Raw genomic sequence first — 23,678 nt, forward strand, 5'->3', positions numbered from 1 at the left:
CTGGGTGCCACACTCTAGGAAAGATATGAAGGTATTAGAGAGAGTGCAAAGAAGATTCACAAGAATGATTCCAGGGATGAGGAAGTTCAGTTATGTGGATAGATTGGAGAAGTTGGGACTGTTTTCCGTGGAGAAGAGAAGGTTGAGAGGAGATTTGAGAGAGATTTTCAAAATCATGGGTCTGGACAGAGTAGGTCGGGGACAACTGTTCCCATTGGTGGAGGGATCAAGGACGAGAGGGCACAGATTTAGGGTAATTGGCAAAAGAAGCAATAACGACATGAGGAAAACGTTTTCACATAGCGAGTGTTTAGGATCCGGAATGCACTGTCTGAGAGTGCGGTGGAGGCAGGTTCAGTGAGTGTTTAGGATCTGGAATGCACTATCTGAGAGTGCGGTGGAGGCAGGTTCAGTGATTGTTTAGGATCTGGAATGCACTGTCTGAGAGTGTGGTGGAGGCAGGTTCAGTGAGTGTTTAGGATCTGGAATGCACTATCTGAGAGTGTGATGGAGGCAGGTTCAGTGAGTGTTTAGGATCTGGCATCCACTGTCTGAGAGTGTGGTGGAGGCAGGTTCAATCAAGGCTTTCAAGAGGGAATTGGATTGTTATCTGAAAAGGAGGAATGTGCAGGGTTACAGGGAGAAGGCTAGGGAGTGGCACTAGGTGAATTGCTGTTTCAGAAAGCCAGCACAGACACGATGGGCCAAATAGCCTCCTTCTGTGCTGTAACAGTGCTGTGATAAAAGATAAGCTGTATGGGCTGAGCAGTGTGTTATATGGGAATCTGTATGAGCTGAAGACTGCTAGATACGTTATATAAGGGCAGTTGTACAGAAGAAACAGTGTGTCACACAGGGAGAGCTGTATAAACTGAACAGCATGTAACTTTGGGAGCGATATATGGACTGAATACATAAAACAGGGGAGTTAGTGGACTGTGTAGTGTGTTGTATAGGAGGAACTGTATGGACTTGTATCAAAGAGAAAGGTGGAATTGAACAGGGAGGCTGTAGAGGATCACACGGGGAGCTGTGCGTTACCCAGGTAGTTGCACAGATTGTTACGAAGTGTACAATCCATGTGTTGACTGCATTCATTACTCTATCTCTGTTGACCAGAGTGAAGATTTGGGGCTTTGGGCCCAGTTCAGTCGGGCACCCCAAATCCTGCTGGATTTGATCTTCTCTGGAATGAGTTGAAAAGGGATTTCACTGCAGCTTGAAATTTGAATGTATTTATTTCTGTGTGTTGTAGTTACCTGCCTTCACCCTCAAGGCAAACAGTCCTTTCAGCTACTGGAGATTTACAATTAGGAGCAATGATTTTAAGTCTTAAATTGAGTTCTGTTGTTAAGTAAGCCGTAGCTCCAGTTTTCGAGGTATTTTAATCCTTTCCATCTTTTGTGGCCTCCACCTACAGCCCAGAAGCGACCGGGAGGAGCTGATGTGAAGCTTGGTCCAGTGGGGAGTGACAGGTACTCGCCATGACAATACAGCTGACATAGAGAGCTCACACTCCCTGGCAGGTCGAACTGTTTCACCTTTATGCCTCACACCCACTGCTGGCACCACCGCAGCCAGAGGCTGGGTCCTACAGTGCAGAGCTAGACCATCAGTTCACTGCGTCAGCTGTGGCTCAGTTGGTAGCACTCTTGTCTCTGAGTCAGAAGATTGTGGCTTCAAGCCTTCTGGGCTCCAGGGACTAGAGAACAAAACTCTAGGCTGACACTTCAGTCCAGTACTGAGGGAGTGCTGTACTGTCAGAGGTGCTGTTTTTCAGATGAGATGTTAAACCAAGGCCCTGTCAGGTGGACATGAACGATCCTATTCACTATTCTGAAGAACAGCAGAAGAGTTCTCCCTGGTGTTCTGCCCGATATTTATCCCTCAACCAATATCACTAAAACAGTTTATCTGGTCATTATTACATTGCTGTTTGTGGGAGCTTGCTGTGCGTAAATTGGCTGCTCACAGTTTCCAATGTTACAACAGTAACTACACTCGAAGAAGTACTTCACTGGCTGTGAACGCTTTGAGATGTCCTGAGGTTGTGAAAGGCACTATAGAAATGCAGTCTTTCTTTATATGAAGTGGAGGTAGAAAGGAAACCGCCAACTCCATGCAACCCATAAATTCACCTGATCCTGGCCGCTGTACTGTGGGGAGGCACTGAATGGACACCAAGTATCTACACATGGGGATCCTGAACATCTTTGTCTTGTTCCTCTGAGGGACAGGTTTGGGGCATTGGGAGAGGCCCAGCTGTACTGTAGCACAGCCTCCGCCTCATAAATGGCCCACCTGACCTGTACCCAGGAAAATAAATTGTTGTGAAGGAGATACGGAATCTGAGTCCACTGGAATGGGAATGTAGGTGAAACAGTTGTTCCGAATCGAGACAGTCTGTGATTGTCTTAAAGGAAGCCAGGACATAGTGTGTGTGTGAATTGTGCAACTGGGGAGTGGTGATTAACTCAGTACTGAAGGACTTGCGACTCTGAGAGCTCGGAAAAGAATGGATTGTAGTTGTGTTGCACACTCAGCATTGCAACAAGCCCAACAGCACTTTTCATTTCTGGACAGACCGGTTTAACTGCTGCAATTAAAGCATTTCAAAGAAACAAAAATGGAACTGGAATTTTCTTTCAGGAGGTGAATTAGCCCAGCTCCCAGTTTCTTGCATTTTCTTCATCTGTATTTCAACTAGGATCTGATCATGGCAGCCCATACTCACCTGTAACTCACCCAAGTGAGTCTAGCAGCTCATGGCAGGCCATTTGACTGTGAAGGGCATCACACCCTCACAAAACATCCACTGTGTTATACAGTGCCAGACCCATATCTACCAGTAATGTACCCCAGTGTAATACAGTGACAGACCCATATCTACCAGTAATGTACCCCAGTGTAATACAGTGCCAGACCCATATCTACCAGTAATGTACCCCAGTGTAATACAGTGACAGACCCATATCTACCAGTAATGTACCCCAGTGTAATACAGTGACAGACCCATATCTACCAGTAATGTACCCCAGTGTAATACAGTGTCAGACCCATATCTACCAGTAATGTACCCCAGTGTAATACAGTGACAGACCCATATCTACCAGTAATGTACCCCAGTGTAATACAGTGACAGACCCATATCTACCAGTAATGTACCCCAGTGTAATACAGTGACAGACCCATATCTACCAGTAATGTACCCCAGTGTAATACAGTGACAGACCCATATCTACCAGTAATGTACCCCAATGTAATACAGTGACAGACCCATATCTACCAGTACTGTACCCCAGTGTAATACAGTGACAGACCCATATCTACCAGTAATGTACCCCAGTGTAATACAGTGACAGACCTGTACCCACCAGTACTGCACCCCACTGTTATACATTGACTGACTTGTACCCACCAGTACTGCACCCCACTGTTATACATTGACTGACTTGTACCCACCAGTACTGTACCCCAGTGTAATACAGTGACAGACCCATATCTACCAGTACTGTACCCCAGTGTTATGCAGTGACAGACCTGTACCCCAGTGTTATAAATTGACTGACCCATCCCCACCAGTACTGTACCCCAGTGTTATGCAGTGACAGACCTGTACCCCAGTGTTATAAATTGACTGACCCATCCCCACCAGTACTGTACCCCAGTGTTATACAGTGACAGACCTGTACCCCAGTGTTATAAATTGACTGACCTGTCCCCACCAGTACTGTACCCCAGTGTTATACAGTGACAGACCTGTACCCACCAGTACTGTACCCTAGTGTTATACAGTGACAGACCTGTACCCCAGTGTTATAAATTGACTGACCTGTCCCCACCAGTACTGTACCCCAGTGTTATACAGTGACAGAACTGTCCCCACCTGTACTGTACCCCAGTGTTATACAGTGACAGACCTGTCCCCACCAGTACTGTACCCCAGTGTTATAAATTGACTGACCTGTCCCCACCAGTACTGTACCCCAGTGTTATACAGTGACAGAACTGTCCCCACCTGTACTGTACCCCAGTGTTATACAGTGACAGAACTGTCCCCACCTGTACTGTACCCCAGTGTTATACAGTGACAGGGCTGTCCCCACCAGTACTGTACCCCAGTGTTATACAGTGACAGACCTGTCCCCACCAGTACTGTACCCCAGTGTTATACAGTGACAGACCTGTACCCCAGTGTTATAAATTGACTGACCTGTCCCCACCAGTACTGTACCCCAGTGTTATACAGTGACAAACCTGTCCCCACCAGTACTGTACCCCAGCGTTATGCAGTGACAAACCTGTCCCCACCAATACTATACCCACGCGTTATACACTGACAGACCCTGTACCCCAGCGTTATGCAGTGACAAACCCTGTACCCCAGAGAGCGGAGATCACACACACAGAGTGGAGGCTGCACTCGGAGAGTGGAGATCAAACACACAGAGTGGAGGCTGCACTTGGAGAACGGAGATCACACAGACCGACTGGAGGCTGCTCAGTTTAATGCTTTTTCTGTCCAACAATCAGAAGTAACAGCCAAACAGAAGCCAACAGAGAAGTGCTGTTATCTCACAATCACTATGATGCAGCTGAGAGCCAGATGTACATCTATCCAGATGTGAAGGGGTCCCAAGTCTCTGAGCACTGGCCCAGGGAGTTTAGGGAGAATCCCCATGCATCAGCACCCCTCCAGAGTGAATAATGTGTTGTGTTTGATCTGTGCTGAATGACCCATAACCATGGGTGATATGGGTGGGGAAAGAGGAAGGGTATGTGAGATGCCAGCGAGTAACAGGGCAGGTGAGGCAGTACAGTTGGAGGTCCTCAGGCATTGTTACTGATCTGTTCCCTCCAGCCTGACCCCTTGTGCCAGGCACAAAGATGTAACTTAGGTTCAAAATGAGGTAAATATGATGATAAAATCGGAGGGTCAGAGTCAAACAGAGGGTGGCTCAGTGGCACAGTGGTTAGCACCGCAGCCTCACAGCTCCAGCCACCCGGATTCAGTTCTGGGTACTGCCTGTGCGGAGTTTGCAAGTTCTCCCTGTGTCTGCGTGGGTTTTCTCCGGGTGCTCCGGTTTCCTCCCACAGCCAAAGACTTGCAGGTTGATCGGTAAATTGGCCATTGTAAATAAATTGCCCCTAATGTAGGTAGGTGGTAGGAGAATTGTGGGAATGTGGTAGGGAATATGGGATTAATGTCGGATCAGTATAAATGGTTGGTTGACGGTCATTGCGGACTTGGTGGGCCAAAGGGCTGTATCTCTCTATGACTCTATAAACATTACTCCTGTTTATAAAAGCAAAATACTGCAGATGCTGGAAATCTGAAATAAAAACAAGAAATTTTGGAAATACTCAGCAGATCTGGTAGCATCTGTGGAGAGAGAAGCAGAGTTAACGTTTCAGGTCAGTGACCCTTCATCAGAACTCTCATATATTAGAAATGTAAAAGGTTATAAGTAGGTAAAGCGGGGGTGGGGCAAGAGATAACAAAGGAGAAAGTGTTGATAAGATAAGGTCACAGAGAATAACCGACCAGAAGGTCATGGAGCAAAGGCAAACAATATGTTAATGGTGTGTTGAAAGACAAAGCATTAGTACAGATAGGGTGTTAATGGACTGAAAACTGAACACCCACAAGCACAAACATGAAAAAAAAACAGTGGGTAAGCAAACTGAACAAACTAAGATAAAATAAAATAAACACAAAAAAATATAAAAAAGAAAAAATAACTAAAAATAAAAGTAAAATGGGGGGCCCGTCATGCTCTGAAATTATTGAACTCAATGTTCAGTCCGGCAGGCTGTAGTGTGCCTAATCGGTAAATGAGATGCTGTTCCTCGAGCTTGTGTTGATGTTCACTGGAACACTGCAGCAATCCCAGGACAGAGATGTGAGCATGAGAGCAGGGGGGAGTGTTGAAATGGCAAGCAACCGGAAGCTCGGGGTCATGCTTTCGGACTGAGCAGCGGTGTTCCGCAAAGCAGTCACCCAGTCTGCATTTGGTCTCCCCAATGTAGGGGAGACCACATTGTGAGCAGCGAATTACTCCTGTTTATTCATCTTTCTCATACTTTCGCTTTGATGTTTTATTCTTATTCTTTGAAGTTCCTGTAAATGATATTTATGGTGTGAATCAAGGCTTGCAGTAAGTACTTGAGCAGCTCGATGCCTGGGTGAGATTCCCCTGGTCTGCTGTTGTGAGATTGAAATGCATGAACGTGGTTTGGAAATTCACCGCAAATGATGCTGAGAGGAATTCCTCGCCCTGGTTTGCCAAGCGGTCACGAGACAGTGATCGGGATTACCAACTCTGCTTGGACATTTTCCAGGGCGTTTCATCACATGACCTCCCACTGCTAACTGCCCCACCCCCACATGCCTGCCATTAACCACCTGACACACGCCCCACTATCCCACAGCCAATTGGAAAGCAAATAGGCTCTCCATTCTGATTGGTTGAATCTTGACTGTCAAGTCAAACAGTCCTTTCCATCTCCAATATTACCACAAATAATAAGAAAAATGTTCAAAGAAAATGAGAAGCATGTTGTTATTTAACATCCTTAAGATATTTCTCCTGAGTTTTTGTGCAGCAGTGCCTGGAGATTAATCTTTCATTCCTGGAGGATTGGTATCCTTACTCAGTGACCAAGTAACCATTGGGTTCACCTTCTCCTACCACTGGTCACCTTTACCATTCACTTTTTTATTTATATTTTTAAGACTACAGAGATGAATATCCAGGTGGTAGGTCCTGTAATAGGAACATAGGAAGATAGGAACAGGAGTAGGCCATTCAGCCCCTCGAGCCTGTCCCGCCATTCAATTAGATCATGGCTGATCTGCAGCCTAACTCCATATACCTGCCTTTGGCCCATATCCCTTAATATCTTTGCTTAACAAAAATCTATCTATCTCAGATTTAAAATTAACAACTGTTCTAGCTTCAACTGCTGTTTGTGGGAGAGAGTTCCAAATCTGTACCACCCTTTGCGTGAAGAAGTGCTTCCTAACATCTCTCCTGAATGGTCTGATCCTAATTTTTAGACTATGCCCCCTAGTTTTAGAATCTCCAACCAGTGGAAATAGTTTATCTTTATCTAGTCTGTCTTTTCCTGTTAATATTTTGAAGACTTCAATCAGATCACCCCTTAACCTTCTAAATTCGAGCAAAAACAGGCCTACGTTGCACTCCCTCCAAGGCCAGTATATCCTTCCTAAGGTGTGGTGCCCAGAACTGCTCTCAGTTTTCCAAGTGGGGTCTAACCAGGGTTTTGTACAGCTGCAGCATAACCTCTGTGTCTTTATACTCCAATCCTCTAGATATAAAGGTTAGCATTCCATTAGCCTTTTTGATTATTTTATGCACTTACTCGAGGCATTTTAAAGATCTATGCACCTGAACCCCCAAGTCTCTTTGGACATCCACTGTACTTAACCTCTTCCCATTTAGAAAGTACCCTGCTCTATCCTTTTTTGGTCCAAAATGGATAATCCCACACTTGCCCGCATTGAAATCCATCTGCCACAGTTTTGCCCACTTACCTAGTCTGTCAATATCTCTTTGCAATTTTATGCTATCATCTAGACTGTCTACAATGCCGCCTAACTTTGTATCATCAGCAAATTTGGATATATGATTACTATGCCATCATCCAAGTTGTTAATGAATAATGTGAATAATTGAGGCCCCAACACAGATCCTTGCGGGACACCACTAGTTACATCCTGCCAATCGGAGTACTTACCCATTATCCCCACTCTCTGTCGCCTACCACTCAACCAACTTCCTAACCATGTCAATAATTTGCCCTCAACTCCATGGGCTTCTACCTTAGTTAACAGTCTCTTATGTGGGACTTTATCAAATGCCTTCTGGAAATCCATATAAATAACATCCATAGACATTCCCCTGTCCACTACCTTAGTCACCTCTTCAAAATATTCAATGAGATTTGTCAGGCATGAACTTCCCGTCATGAATCCATGCTGGCTGTCCCTGATTAACTGAAATTTTTCTAGGTGTTCAGTCACCCTATCCTTGATTATAGACTCCAGCAACTTGCCCACCACAGATGTCAGGCTAACTGGTTTGTAATTTCCTTGGTTCCCCCATTCATCCTTCTTAAAAAGTGGAGTGACATGTGCAACTTTCCAATCCAGAGGGACCACTCCTGAATCTAGGGAACTCTGAAAGACTATAGTTAGGGCATCTACAATGTGCTCCCCTACTTCCTTTAACACCCTCGGATGGAAACCGTCAGGTCCTGGGGATTTCTCACTCTTTAGTTCCATTAATTTCCTTGTTACTGATGTTTTACTTACGTTAATTGTATTAAGTCCCTGTCCCCTATCGGCTATTAATTTTTTCAGGACTTCCGGCAAGTTATCCTCCTTTTCAACTGTAAATACTGAGGCAAAGTAATTGTTCAACATGTCTGCCATTTCCCCATTATCAATGACAATATCTCAATTTTCAGCTTTTAATGGGTCTACTTTGCTCTTGACTACCCGTTTTCCCTTTATGTAACTATAAAATTTCTTCTTATTGATTTTGATGTCCCTTGCAAGTTTCCTTTCATGATCTCTTTTAGTAGCTCTTATAAGCTGCTTTGTGACCCTTTGCTGGTCTTTGTATCGATCCCATTCGGTCGGATCTGTGCTGTGTTTTGCATTTTTGTAAGCCCTTTCTTTTTGTTTTATGCTATCCCTAATCTCTTTAGTTGTCCATGGCTGTTTTTTCTGTGAAGTGGAGCTTTTTCCTCTCAGGGGTTTATACTCGCTCTGTATTTCGTTAAATGTTTCTTTAAATATTCTCCACTGTTTTTCAGTCATTTGACCCATTAACAGATCTACCCAGTTTACTGTGGACAGTCTCTGTCTCATCCCGGTAAAGTCAGCCTTACCGAAGTCTAAAATTCTAGTAGCTGATTCGTGCTTTTCACTTTCAAACGTTACCTTGAATTCGATCATGTTGTGATCACTATTTGATAAATGTTCACACACAGTTAGGCTACTAATTAAATTTGGCTCATTACTCATAACTAAATCTAATATTGCCTGTCCCCTTGTTACATCTAGGACATATTGCTGTAGGAAACTATCCCGGACACATTCCAGAAATTCACCACCTTTCTGACAGGTGCTAGTCTGCCTCTCCCAATCTATGTGTAAGTTAAAATCCCCCATTAATACTACTCTGCCTTTGTTACACACTTGCCTAATTTGTGCATTTATACAATCTAACACCTCAGAACTGCTATCAGGGGGTCTATACACAACATCTATTACAGTTTTAGATCCTTTTCTGTTCCTCAATTCCACCCATAAGGTCTCCACTGGGTGCTTTCCCCTCATTATATCCTCCCTCACCAATGAGGTGATATTATTTCTAATCAGTAAGGCTACTTCACTCCCTCTGCCATTTTCCCTGTCCCTCCTGTAAACTTTATAACCAGGTATATTTAGTTCCCAGTCCCGACCATCCTGCAGCCACGTCTCCGCAATGACCACCACATCATAATCTTCCATTTGAATTTGCGCCTGCAGTTCATCTAGTTTATTTCTTACACTCCGTGCATTTGTATATAGAACTCTTATTTGGGCTATACCCCCTAACCTGTCCCTCAGCACTGATGCTTTATTCACCTGTTTATTATTTCTCTCTTCTGGTTTAACCAGTATACTTCTTGCAGTTTGGTAACAATCAGCCTCACCACTAACCTGCACTCCTACCTTCTCCTTTAACTTCCTGTTATTCCATGCAACTGAACCCTCCCCCCCACTATTTAGTAATGTTATACTCTGCACTCAATCCAGAATTCACTGCTGCTGCACTCTCAGGGGGTGCAATATAAAGGCAGTCTGATCTGGTCAGAACACTGTCTCACTGATGCACTTTCACCTCAGACTCAGAACGTTGTGAGTTTAAGTCCCACTTCAGGATTCAAGCACATAATGCAGGCTGACACCCCAGTGCAGTACTGTGAGAGTGCTGCACTGTCAGAGATACCCTCTTTCAGCTGCGTTTCTGAACTGAGGCCCCATCTGCCCCTTCAGATGGACATAAAAGATCCTGTGGCACTGTTAAAAGAGAAGGGGAGTTCGCCCCCATATCTTGGCCAATGTTTATCCCTCAACCAATATTGTAAAACAGATTATCTGGTCATTATCCATGTATGTGGGATCTTACTGTGCACAAATTGGCTACCGCGTTTCCTACATTACAACAGTGACTAAGCTTCAAAAGTGCTTCATTGGCTGTAAAAGCTTTGGGATGTCCTGAAGCCATGAAAGGCGCTAAAGAAATGCAAGTCTTTCTTCTCTAACATGGGAGTTCCAAAAGCAACTGTAGAGTGGGTTTGTATATCTGTAGGACAAGATGTTCCAATCTAAGGGAGAAACTCATTTGCAGCCACTAGATGATGGTTGGAGGCTCTGGAAGGTGTATGGAACCTCCTGAAGATTCACATATGAGGAAACTGATGCTCACCTGAAGGTTGTGATCACACATTGCTGTCGTGGGGTTTTAGAATTGAGTGTCAGGACATCTATAAGGAGTTTTGAAGTGAAAAAATCTGTAACTGGGAAGCTGTCACAAGCTGAGTGAGCTGTTCAGCAAATATTTGCCTGCAATATAAGGGAACTGGTGTGAAAGCACCACACCCAGCCAAAGGTCACACATTGCTGGCAAGTTGGCTAAACAATTATGTAACCATCTGTATTGGGTGCTGGCACAGTGAATTAGCCGAACTAAAATGGTCTTGTTGTATTTTCTAAGCTCACTTGAATCCAGCCTGCTGATGCTGTGGCAGTAATGGTACCCTAACCCATGGGGTCAGGTGCAATGCTGGTTTAACACCCCGCCCAGTATTAATCTCCACTGATTTCAGTGTAGAGTAGAACCGGGTGGGAGTGTTAAACCCTTATTTCAATGTGAACTGGTTGTGCTGCTCTGTGATTGGCTTCTGCTATCCTACCAGACCTCTCCCTCCTACTGCACATGCCTCAGTGACAGATTTCTGCAAGCACTGTCGCCAGCAACACAATGATGGATTGGAGAGGAATGGAACGTGAGTACAATGTACCCAGAGAGGCAACCAAGTGTGATTGCCAATTTAAACTGGGACCCTGCTTTTCTGGATCTAGTTGAGCAACAACCTCTTTACTTTCAGAATTAACCAGCGAATTATCATCAGCCCTGAAGCTAATTTGTAAACACAGTTACATCAACTCTGGCTCCATTCTGACACAGATGAAGTGATACCCACCCACCCTCCTCCACACGTCAGCCTCTCTGCTCGAGATTGATGCTGAGACAGCTAGCATTCTCCATAAAGCAGAACTATATCACTTTTTGATAAATTATTAGTCTGTTGGACTGGAGCCAATCGATAGACACGGCAGTTATTCTTGACTTTCAACACATTGGGTGCAGCTTAAGCTGAGGGACGGGGAAAAAACAACTTGACTGTAGCACATCTGAGGCCCTCACCAGGAGGATTGTGAGTGTGAACTGCCTTAGATTGCCCTTTAAAAGGTGTTAACTCTGGCTCCCTCCTCTGAATCTGAAAATTCAAACCCTGCTCCAAAGACTTGAGCACAAAATCCAGGCTGACACTCCCAGTGCAGTACTGAGGGAGTGCTGCACTGTCTGAGGGTCAGTACTGAGGGAGCGCTGCACTGTCGGAGGGTCAGTACTGAGGGAGTGCTACACTGTCGGAGGGTCAGTACTGAGGGAGTGCTGCACTGTCGGAGGGTCAGTACTGAGGGAGTGCTGCACTGTCAGAATGTCAGTACTGAGGGAGTGCTGCACTGTCAGAGAGATAGTACTGAGGGAGTGCTGCACTGTCAGAGGTGCCGTTTTTTTGGATAAGACCTTAAACCGAGGCCTTGTTATTTTACTTAAGTTGTTTCTGAGTGACCTTACCCATAGAACTTCAACAGCTGACCTTCCAGCAGAGCAGCGCTCCCTCAGTACTGACCCTCCAACAGCGCAGCACTCCCTCAGTACTGACCCTCCAACAGTGCAGCGCTCCCTCAGTACTGACCCTCCGACAGTGCAGCTCCCTTAGTACTGACCCTCCGACAGTGCAGCACTCCCTCAGTACTGACCCTCCAACAGTGCAGCACTCCCTCAGTACTGACCCTCCAACAGTGCAGCACTCCCTCAGTACTGACCCTCCGACAGTGCAGCACTCCCTCAGTACTGACCTTCCAACAGTGCAGCGCTCCCTCAGTACTGACTCTCTGACAGTGTGGCGCTCCCCTCGCTCTGACACTGTGAGAGTGCAGCACTCCCTCAGTACTGACCCTCCGACAATGTGGCACTCCTTCAGTACTGACCCTCTGACAGTGCAGCACTCCCTTAGTACTGACCCTCTGACAGTGCAGCACTCCCTCAGTACTGACCCTCCGACAGTGCAGCACTCCCTCAGTACTGACCCTGTGACAGTGCAGCACTCCCTCAGTACTGACCCTCCGACAGTGCAGCACTCCCTTAGTACTGACCCTGTGACAGTGCAGCACTCCCTTAGTGCTGACCCTGTGACAGTGCAGCACTCCCTCAGTACTGACCCTCCGACAGTGCAGCACTCCCACAGTACTGACCCTGTGACAGTGCAGCACTCCCTCAGTACTGACCCTGTGACAGTGTGGCACTCTCTCAGTACTGACCCTCTGACAGTGTGGCACTCCCTCAGTACTGACCCTCCGACAGTGCGGCGCTCCCACAGTACTGACCTTCCGACAGTGCGGCGCTCCCTCAGTACTGACCCTCCGACAGTGCGGCACTCCCACAGTACTGACCCTGTAACCGTGCAGCACTCCCTCAGTACTGAGCCTCCGACACTGCGGCGCTCCCTCGGTACTGACCCTCCGACACTGCGGCGCTCCCTCAGTACTGACCTTCCGACAGTGTGGCCCTCCCTCAGTACTAACCCTCTCAGTGCGGCAGTCCCTCAGTACAGCACTGGGAGTGTCAGCCTGGATTATGGGCTCAAATCTTGGATGGCAGTTGAAGGCAGGACCTTGTGAGAAGGCGAGATCGTGATGCTTTGGGCCACACTAATAACATCCATGCAGCCTCTTACATTCTGATGAGAGCTTTCATTTGTTTATGTTTATGTTTCACTTCTGCTAAAATATCCCTGAGTCACTATTCCCACTTCATACATTTTGTAACTGGATTCTAAACAGATTAATTCTTTTGGGAATTTCGCTGTGTTTCCTGTTCCTGTTCACACTGTGGAATGTGGTGGTTTTCTGCAGAGGGTCCCTGAATCAGGACTGGTTTAGCTCCGCATCAACCCAAGTCACCCAGAAACCGCTGACAAGATACACTTAGCCTTTGCTGAGCTTTCGGCCAATGGCCCTCCTGCACCAACACAGGGGCAAATACTTCACCATGGCAAAGGGTTCCGTTTGCAGCAGGGCGGCACAGTGGCGCAGTGGTTAGCACCGCAGCCTCACAGCTCCAGCGACCCTGGTTCAATTCTGGGTACTGCCTGTGTGGAGTTTGCAAGTTCTCCCTGTGTCTGCGTGGGTTTCCTCCGGGTGCTCCGGTTTCCTCCCACATGCCAAAGACTTGCAGGTTGATAGGTTAATTGGCCATTATAAATTGCCCCTAGTGTAGGTCAGTGGTAGGGAAATATAGGGACAGGTGGGGATGTGGTAGGAATATGGAATTCGGGTAGGATTAGTATAAATGGGTGGTTGATGGTCGGCACAGACTCAGTGGACCTAAGGGCCTGTTTCAGTGCTGTATCTCGAAACTAAACTAAACTAAAGATGTTAAAATGACCCAGTTAGGATTTGGAAAGGAAGAACTGACAGAACTTCCTCACTCAAAGAACAGAAGAGCTGGCAGTTAAATAACACTTTTCATTACCCAGGACATCACTAAGTGCTTCACAACCAATGAAATGCACTTCAAATTCAGTCACTGTGATATGAGTAGGTGGGGGTGAGGGATACGGGGAGAATGTAGGGTTGGATACAGGGCGAAGGTGGGGGTGGGGGATATGGGGAGAATGTAGGGTTGGATACAGGGAGAAGGTGGGGGTGAGGGATACAGGGAGAATGTAGGGTTGGATACAGGGAGAAGGTGGGGGTGAGGGATAGGGGGAGAATGTAGGGTTGGATACAGGGCGAAGGTGGGGGTGAGGGATATGGGGAGAATGTAGGGTTGGATACAGGGCGAAGGTGGAGGTGAGGGATACGGGAAGAATGTAGGGATGGATACAGGGAGAAGGTGGGGGTGAGGGATAGGGGGAGAATGTAGGGTTGGATACAGGGCGAAGGTGGGGGTGAGGGATACAGGGAGAATGTAGGGTTGGATACAGGGAGAAGGTGGGTGTGAGGGATATGGGGAGAATGTAGGGTTAGATACAGGGAGAAGGTGGGGGTGAGGGATACGGGGAGAATGTAGGGTTGGATACAGGGCGAAGGTGGAGGTGAGGGATACGGGAAGAATGTAGGGTTGCATACAGGGAGAAGGTGGGGGTGAGGGATACGGGAAGAATGTAGGGTTGGATACAGGGCGAAGGTGGAGGTGAGGGATACGGGAAGAATGTAGGGTTGGATACAGGGAGAAGGTGGGGGTGAGGGATACAGGGAGAATGTAGGGTTGGATACAGGGAGAAGGTGGGGGTGAGGGATAGGGGGAGAATGTAGGGTTGGATACAGGGCGAAGGTGGGGGTGAGGGATATGGGGAGAATGTAGGGTTGGATACAGGGCGAAGGTGGAGGTGAGGGATACGGGAAGAATGTAGGGATGGATACAGGGAGAAGGTGGGGGTGAGGGATAGGGGGAGAATGTAGGGTTGGATACAGGGCGAAGGTGGGGGTGAGGGATACAGGGAGAATGTAGGGTTGGATACAGGGAGAAGGTGGGTGTGAGGGATATGGGGAGAATGTAGGGTTAGATACAGGGAGAAGGTGGGGGTGAGGGATACGGGGAGAATGTAGGGTTGGATACAGGGCGAAGGTGGAGGTGAGGGATACGGGAAGAATGTAGGGTTGCATACAGGGAGAAGGTGGGGGTGAGGGATACGGGAAGAATGTAGGGTTGGATACAGGGCGAAGGTGGAGGTGAGGGATACGGGAAGAATGTAGGGTTGGATACAGGGAGAAGGTGGGGGTGAGGGATAGGGGGAGAATGTAGGGTTGGATACAGGGAGAAGGTGGAGGTGAGGGATATGGGAAGAATGTAGGGTTGGATACAGGGAGAAGGTGGGGGTGAGGGATATGGGAAGAATGTAGGGTTGGATACAGGGAGAAGGTGGGGGTGAGGGATACGGGAAGAATGTAGGGTTGGATACAGGGAGAAGGTGGAGGTGAGGGATATGGGAAGAATGTAGGGTTGGATACAGGGAGAAGGTGGGGGTGAGGGATATGGGAAGAATGTAGGGTTGGATACAGGGCGAAGGTGGGGGTGAGGGATATGGGGAGAATGTAGGGTTGGATACAGGGAGAAGGTGGGGGTGAGGGATACGGGGAGAATGTAGGGTTGGATACAGGGAGAAGGTGGAGGTGAGGGATATGGGAAGAATGTAGGGTTGGATACAGGGAGAAGGTGGGGGTGAGGGATATGGGAAGAATGTAGGGTTGGATACAGGGAGAAGGTGGGGGTGAGGGATACGGGAAGAATGTAGGGTTGGATACAGGGAGAAGGTGAGGGTGAGGGATATGGGGAGAATGTAGGGTTGGATACAGGGAGAAGGTGGAGGTGAGTGATACGGGAAGAATGTAGGGTTGGATACAGGGAGAAGGTGAGGGATACGGGGAGAATGTAGGGTTGGATACAGGGAGAAGGTGGGGGTGAGGGATACGGGGAGAATGTAGGGTTGGATACAGGGAGAAGGTGGGGGTGAGGGATACGGGGAGAATGTAGGGTTGGATACAGGGAGAAGGTGGGGGTGAGGGATACGGGGAGAATGTAGGGTTGGATACAGGGAGAAGGTGGAGGTGAGGGATACGGGGAGAATGTAGGGTTGGATACAGGGAGAAGGTGGAGGTGAGGGATATGGGAAGTAGGAGGGATTACAGAATATAATGAGACTGTGACTAATTTGCTTAGACACTAATGCAGCTTCTCTCAGACAACCTGAAGACGTTCCTTCTTTCTCTTAATGAGACAGAAATTTCAGGAGAACAATAAAGTGGCTGAAAATATTTTTGGTGTTAACTGGCCATGAAATCGTATTGTAATTTTAATATTCTTTAAAATAACTTAGCAACCCCCTCCATTCAAGCAATGGGAGAAGGGGCACTGCATAGGAAAGTGGGTAATGCATCAAGGGACAGCAGGACGGAGAGAGTTCGGGTCAGTGACCATTTGTAATGTTACGAAAACCAGGCTGTCCTTTCCCTGAGGCCAACAGAAGCTTTCTTCAGTTTCCTGTCTGGCTGTTTACTCTGAGCTGCTTCATGGGAATGGCTGGCATCCAGGAATGCATTTTTCCAAAGCTTTAGACTTGTTCTCTCTCCCTCAGAAGTGCTCATTGTTCTCTCTCACTATAAAAATGCTGAGGTTTTTATCTGCCTGATAACATCCATCTGAGAAGGGAAGCTTATTTTATGTCAAATTTGATTGCGGTTCTTTTTCCCGTTTGTTCATTTTCCTTCTGTTCTTTTATTGCCTCTTCTTTCTATTCCTAAGTTCTCATATTCCTGTCTTATTTCTGTTTGTTTTGTTTGAATTCTCCCACCCTCCTTTTCCTCACACGCTACAGAGTGATGTTGAAAGACAGAAAAGGTCTGGCACTCCCAGATTGGAAAGACGGCTGAAAACATTTCCTGATGCTTTTGTGGGTAAAACTGCGTGAGTTTGTGGAGAAGTGTGGGACTGTGCAGAGTGTGAGGGCCCCAGGTTGGGTCTTGGGTCAGTGCCGAATTACCTATTGCAGTCAGTACAGAGTGCTGTGATTGCTGTCATCTCATTTATGCTTAACATTCTGGCTTGAATCAGTCTGACAGAAAGGTGACCTCGTCTGGCTGACATCCATATCTTTTGCTCTGTTCCTGTAATGTAGTTTCATACAATCTCACAGCACAGATGGAGGCCATTCATCCCATCGTGCCTGTGCTGGTTCTTTGAAGGAGCTATCCAATTAGTCCCAAACATCCCCCATAGCCTTGCACGTCTTTCAATTCCATTTCCCTTGTGAAAGTTATTATTGAATCTGCTTCCACTGCCCTTTCAGGCAGCGCATTCCAGATCTCAACAACTCACTGCAAAAAAAATTCTCCTCATCTCCCCCTCTGGTTATTTTGCCAATTATCTTAAATCTGTGTCCTTTGGCTACTGACCTTCCTGCCACTGGAAACAGTTTCCCACTATCTGCTCGATCAAAACTCCTCATAACTGCTTACTGAGCACTTTAAATGTAATTTTCTACGCGGTGTGATTTGGGCTTGATTGTAATTTCAAGTTATCCTGCCATAGTCTCTATTAAATTCCTCTCCAAAGCAAGGATTCATTTGGGATATGATATCATTTTCTGAAATCACTCCTATAATCTCTGGCAGCCATTACTGTCTAAGAACCCAGCGTCTGAAGCTGAATCACTCAGTTCCTGTTATTAACTTAACTTTCTACTGCTTTCTGTTCCTTGTCAGTGCTAGGTAATGGGTGTGGGAGGACTTTAAACTCACATCCTATTATTGAATCATTTCAATCGTGGGAGTGGTGATTAGGATTGATTCAAGGACAAATAATTGCCTTATCTTATGTGCTATAGAAGCACTGTTGAAAGGTCTAGTCAAATGCAACTGTTAAACACAACTGACAAGCCGAGTCTAATGTACTTTGGAAATGTCAGTAATATGAGCCCTAGTCTAAAGTTACTATTACAAACCGCTAACCAGAGGCCTAGTCTAGTGTCACCATGGAAATATTAACTCTAGTTACTGAACTGTATCTAGCTGTGCCATGTTTATGGTACACTAAACTATACTTCCTGTCAGTGATGTTTCCATAGTTACACGGAACCAGGCTTCATATGGAAGTGCCATTGGCAAGAGAGCTAGTTCAGTGCTGTTGACAGGATCTTTAGTCTAGTGGAACCGGAGATGCTTGATAGGAAAGATTCTATACTGTCAGGCAATTTGATTCAGTCTTGCTGGTGCTGCTTGGATGTCAGTTAACACAGTGGATTGGACATACAGTATTGATCTGTTGTTCCTCCATTATGCTATGAGATTCATTAACCATTCCTCTTCAGCCACCAGTTAAACAGAATTAAAACTCATTCTTCATTCTGACCTGTATTTTTATTAAATCCTTTAACATTTATAAAATATAGTATTAATAAAGTTTGTTCTGCTTAGAAATAAAAACAACTTTTCAGCCAGTTCAGAAGTGCTAGTAACCAGTTGTATAACAAAAAGGCCAACAGTTATGCATTTACTGGGTCACAGGTTAAAAGTCATATTTACTGGGTCAGAGGTTAAAAGTCATGCATTTAATGGGTCAAAAGATTCAAAGAGTTTTTGCTGAGTTTGTGACTGTTCGTGGTGGAGAGTGATGGATCACAGCTGATCTTTGAGGGGTAGGTGATGCAGGTATTCACTATTCTGGTTCTCCACAGTGGAGCCACCCTATCTGTCACATCATGGATTTGTCCTGCGGGAGGTACTGCGATTGTAGCACAAACTGTTCCTATTGATTAAAGATCCAATTAAAGCTGGAGCTTAGTGTTAACTGCATGGTCCAGTGTGGAGCTGAGATTACATATATATATATATATATATATATATATGGACCAGAACTGTCCAAAACTTCATTACAAGTAATAATCAGATTACAGTCGGCCTCATTACCATGGGGCTGAAATCAGCAAGGGTTCCTGTTCCTCATTTCTGTTACTGTGAAGTGAGTGTGTATCAGTCTTGTGTTAAGGCTCAGCTCTGATGTTGGCAATGGTCGAATAGCTGCCTGGAAAACACCACGAGGGTGGCTCATGTGAACAGTCACTTTGCTGAGGTACAGGAGAAGCTGCTGGTGCCTAAGGAATTGAATTCCAACAGGAGATAAAGAACTTGTAATTATAGAGGGGGAAGCAGAGTTAATGTTTCAGGTCAGTGACCCTTCTTCAGAACTGATGAAAGGTCAATGACCTGAAACATTAACTCCGCTTCTCTCTCCACAGATGCTGCCAGACCTGCTGAGTATTTCCAGCGTTTCTTGTTTTTTATTTCAGATTTCCAGCATCCGCAGTATTTTGCTTTCATATTATTATAATTATAGAGCGCTGGTCACGATCTTAGGATGTCCCAGAGAGCTCAACAGCCACTGAATTACGTTTGAGGTGTAGTCACTGTTATAATGTAGCAGCTAATTTATGCATAGCAAGTTCCCACAAACTGTAATATAACAACAGACAATGTGTTTTTTAGTGGTTTTGGTTCAGAGATAAATATTGCCCCAGGATATGAAGGAGAACTCCCTGATCATCTTCAGTGTGGTGCCATAGGATGTTTTATGTCTACCTGAGAGAACAGATTGGTTTAATGTTTCATTTAAGAGACAGCATCTCTGACCATGTAGCACTCCTTCAATACTGCACTACAAGTGTTGGCCTGGATTTTGTGCTCAAGTGTCTAGAGTAAGACTTGAACCCCTAACCCTATAACTCAGAGGCAGGGCTGCTACCCACCGAGCCACAGCTGTCAGCAACTCAGGAATGGTGAGGGAGCTGGAAGAATAAAAATAAAATCCACCCTTAAAAAATATTAGAATCGGTGGATTTCATTAGTATTGTGGTGATATCATTGCTTTGATGACCAGATGATTGTGTCCTGAGATATGTTTAAAATGGTAAAAGTTCTGTGTAGGAATTTGATACATGGTAAAAAGTAAAAATCAAGATTTCAAACAAACCCATTGGGTCAGCGGGTGTAAAATACAGGCTGAGTTCTGACTGATGTATCTGTGTTACTAACAGGTGCCTTTGCCAAGGTGAAAGATAGCCAGAGGATGAGTGATGAAGGAAAGATGGATCAGGAGCAGGTGGATGGGATAAAGAGGCGATGTCGGGTGGTTGGATTTGCTCTACAGGCCGAGATGAACCATTTCCACAAGCGCAGGATCGTCGATTTCAAACACATGATGCAGTCTTACCTCCAGCAGCAGATCCTCTTCTATCAGAGAATCGGTCAGCAACTGGAGCAGACTCTGCACTTGTATGACACACTGTAATAGAGGAATGCTCCTCCTTGAAACTGGCAGAGTGTACAGGAAATGGCTGCAGTAACTCTTCCCTCACCCCCCCAATCCCCTTGTCACTTCCCTCAATCCCCTTGATTCTTCCCCCCAAACCCCTTGATTCTTCCCCCAATCCCTGTGTCACTTCCCCCAATCCCCTTGATTCTTCCCCCAATCCCCTTGATTCTTCCCCCAATCCCCGTGTCACTTCCCCCAATCCCCTTGATTCTTCCCCCCAATCCCCTTGATTCTTCCCCCAATCCCCGTGTCACTTCCCCCAATCCCCTTGATTCTTCCCCCCAATCCCCTTGATACTTCCCCCAATCCCCTTGATTCTTCCCCCCAATCCCCTTGATACTTCCCCCAATCCCCTTGATTCTTCCCCCAATCCCCTTGTCACTTCCCCATCCCCTTGATTCTTCCCCCAATCCCCTTGATTCTTCCCCCAATCTCTTTGACAGTTCCCCCAATCCCCTTGATTCTTCCCCCAATCCACTTGATTCTTCCTCCAATCCCCTTGATTCTTCCCCAATCCTCTTGACACTTCCCCCAATCGCCTTGTCACTTCCCCCAATCCCCTTGTCACTTCCCTCAATCCCCTTGATTCTTCCCCCATCCCCTTTACTCTTCCCCCAATCCCCTTTACTCTTCCCCCAATCCCCTTGATTCTTCCCCCAATCCCCTTGATTCTTCCCCCAATCCCCTTGTCACTTCCCCCAATCCCCTTGTCTCTTCCCCCCAATCCCCTTGACTCTTCCCCCCAATCCCCTTGACACTTCCCCCCAATCCCCTTGATTCTTCCCCCAATCCCCTTGACACTCCCCCCCCAATCCCCTTGATTCTTACCCCAATCCCATTGACACTTCCCCTCACAATCCCCTTGACACTTTCCCCCATCCCCTTGATTCTTACCCCAATCCCCTTGACACTTCCCCCCACAGTCCCCTTGACATTCCCCCCCAATCCCCTTGACCCCTCCCCCCCAATCCCCTTGACTCTTCCCCCAGTCCCCTTCACGCTTCCCCCAATCCCCTTCACATTTCCCCCAATCCCCTTGACTTTCCCCCAATCCCCTTGACATTTCCCCCAATCCCTTTGACATTTCCCCCAATCCCTTTGACATTTCCCCCAATCCCCTTGACACTTCTCCCAATCCCCTCGACATTTTGCCCCCAATCCCCTTAACACTTTCCCCCCCAGTCCCCTTGACACTTCACCCCCAATCCCTTTGACTCTTCCCCCAATCCCCTTGATTCTTCCCCCAATCCCCTTGATTCTTCCCCCCATCCCCTTGACTCTTCCCCCAATCCCCTTGAATCTTCCCCCATCCCCTTGACTCTATCCCCATCCCCTTGACCCTTCCCCCCCATCCTCTTGATTCTTCCCCCAATCCCCTTGACTCTTCCCTCCATCCCCTTGACTCTTCCCCCCATCCCCTTGACTCTTCCCCCCAATCCCCTTGACTCTTCCCCCAATCCCCTTGTCTCTTCCCCCCAATCCCCTTGACTCTTTCCCCCAATCCCCTTGACTCTTTCCCCCAATCCCCTTGACTCTTTCCCCCAATCCCCTTGACTCTTTCCCCCAATCCCCTTGACTCTTTCCCCCAATCCCCTTGACTCTTTCCCCCAATCTCCTTGACTCTTCTCCCCCAATCCCCTTGACTCTTTCCCCCAATCCCCTTGACCCTTCCCCCCAATCTCCTTGACTCGTCTCCCCCAATCTCCTTGACTCTTCTCCCCCAATCCCCTTGATTCTTCCCCCAATCTCCTTGACTCTATCTGCCAATCTCCTTGACTCTTGCCCCAACCTCTTGGTTCTTTTGCCCCCAATTCCTTTGACTCTTCCCCAATTAGCTTCAACACCCAGCAACAGATAGTCACTACTCAGATGGAACTGTGACAGTAGAGAGCCAATTCAATGTGAGATGAGTTCCAGTGTATAATAAGAACACTTTGCCTTTCAACATCACCACTGCAAATATGGAAAATGCAGAGCTGTTTACACGTTGTGCTTTACAAAGCAGTTCAGAGTGTGTTCTTCACTAGTACCACCTTCTTTAAGAGTTACCGGGGAATCTTTGATTGCTGTGGATCACATTATCAACCAGGGCAGGTGACAAGATTCTGCTAAACCACATCCAACTCTACTGAGACTACATATTTCAGGAGACCTCCAAGCAGGGATGACCACACAGACAGTGGGTGGTTTTAACTTTGACACTTACAGGAGATTGTATTTCCCAAAAATGGAGGATACAGCATTATTTCAGATGCATGTCGCTTCTTCCACTTCCCATGGTTTACATTCATTCTCTGGCAGAGAGAATATGACTTCACCTGACAAGCACCATCTGAGCTTGTTCGAGCTCTCTGACTGTGGCAGTTATGAGATGTTGTCATATGATGTTTTAACGGTTGTGATAGTTAATCCTTTTTGGTACAGGGATGATCAGGAAGACCTGTGTAAATAGAGGAGCCTTTTGTTATACAGGTAGGATGTAAACTATGGTAGAGCATTGTGTTAGAAATTGCTAGGCTAGAAAACTTCGGACTATTGAGTTGGCGGAGCCATGTTCTAGAATGTTGGGGTTTTTTATTTGCTGGGATAATGGTATTGGCTTTCAACCATATAATTGGAAAATGGTAACTAAATGTACAGCAACTGAGCACAAAGAGTGAGTGAGAAAATGAGAGGAGATTGGAGGTCACGGCAGAATGCGTAAGAAGAGGAGGTGATGGAGACAGAGTGTGAGTAATGAAAGACTACAATAGATAAATGGGTGCATTCACACTCCTCCAAACCTGTGTAAAGGCTCCTGATGAAAGTTAACACTGTGATTTAGTCTGTAGTTGTGATGTGCCAATAACCTTGCTCCTGGTGTACCAGACTGTTCAAGGACTACACTGCACTTTAGATTGTATTCTCTAAAACTGTTCCACTACATTGTTACTCAGAGCTGTATATCATTCTTCAATTGTACACTGATAATCGGGCCTGATTATAAAACGGTGATATATCTGCAATATTTAATGTTCTCAATATAAAAGATTGCATAATAGTAACCATAAATGATGATAAATATGTGTGGAATGTTACAGAAGGACTGAGAACATAATGAGTGTGGCTCAGAGAGGCAGGCTGCTGTTACTACAGGTACTGGGCACTGTACTTAGTCAAGATGTAACGTGCCTTCATCAGCAAGTATTCACACTCGCTACTTGAGAAGTAACGGTGATATCAAAGTAGCAACAAATCTCTATCCAAATGTTGAAGATGTGTTATCAGTGTAAATTAACCTTGCTAGTCACCGTGGGAGTTGGACAGTAATGGAAGCACTATTACATCACATCTCCAGCCATAAAGCCTGGGATTACTAACTTTCCAATTTATGTTATTTCTATCGGGCCTTCACATCACCTCCTCTCCCTACTTTTGGGGCTGAGTGGGGACTTGGTTCGG

The 23,678-nt window shown here is 46.4% G+C and overlaps 1 protein-coding gene across 2 annotated transcripts in view; it reads left to right on the forward strand.

The window, feature by feature from the left end:
* The window catches only part of snx33 (sorting nexin 33), a 28,540-nt gene extending 5,277 nt beyond the window's left edge, over positions 1-23,263 (forward strand). Inside the window, exons 2-3 of one of the 2 annotated variants that reach the window (XM_068015637.1) lie at positions 1,421-1,475; positions 19,960-20,073. In XM_068015637.1, coding sequence (XP_067871738.1) covers positions 1,421-1,475; positions 19,960-19,984 — 80 coding nt within the window. In that variant the 3' untranslated portion in view covers positions 19,985-20,073. Of the gene's footprint in view, positions 1-1,420; positions 1,476-19,959 lie in introns of both variants that reach the window. The other variant, XM_068015636.1, reaches the window with a different exon arrangement.
* Positions 23,264-23,678: the final 415 nt, after the last annotated feature.

Source organism: Heterodontus francisci, chromosome 35 (genome assembly GCF_036365525.1).
Source record: "Heterodontus francisci isolate sHetFra1 chromosome 35, sHetFra1.hap1, whole genome shotgun sequence".
Lineage (NCBI taxonomy): Eukaryota > Metazoa > Chordata > Chondrichthyes > Heterodontiformes > Heterodontidae > Heterodontus > Heterodontus francisci.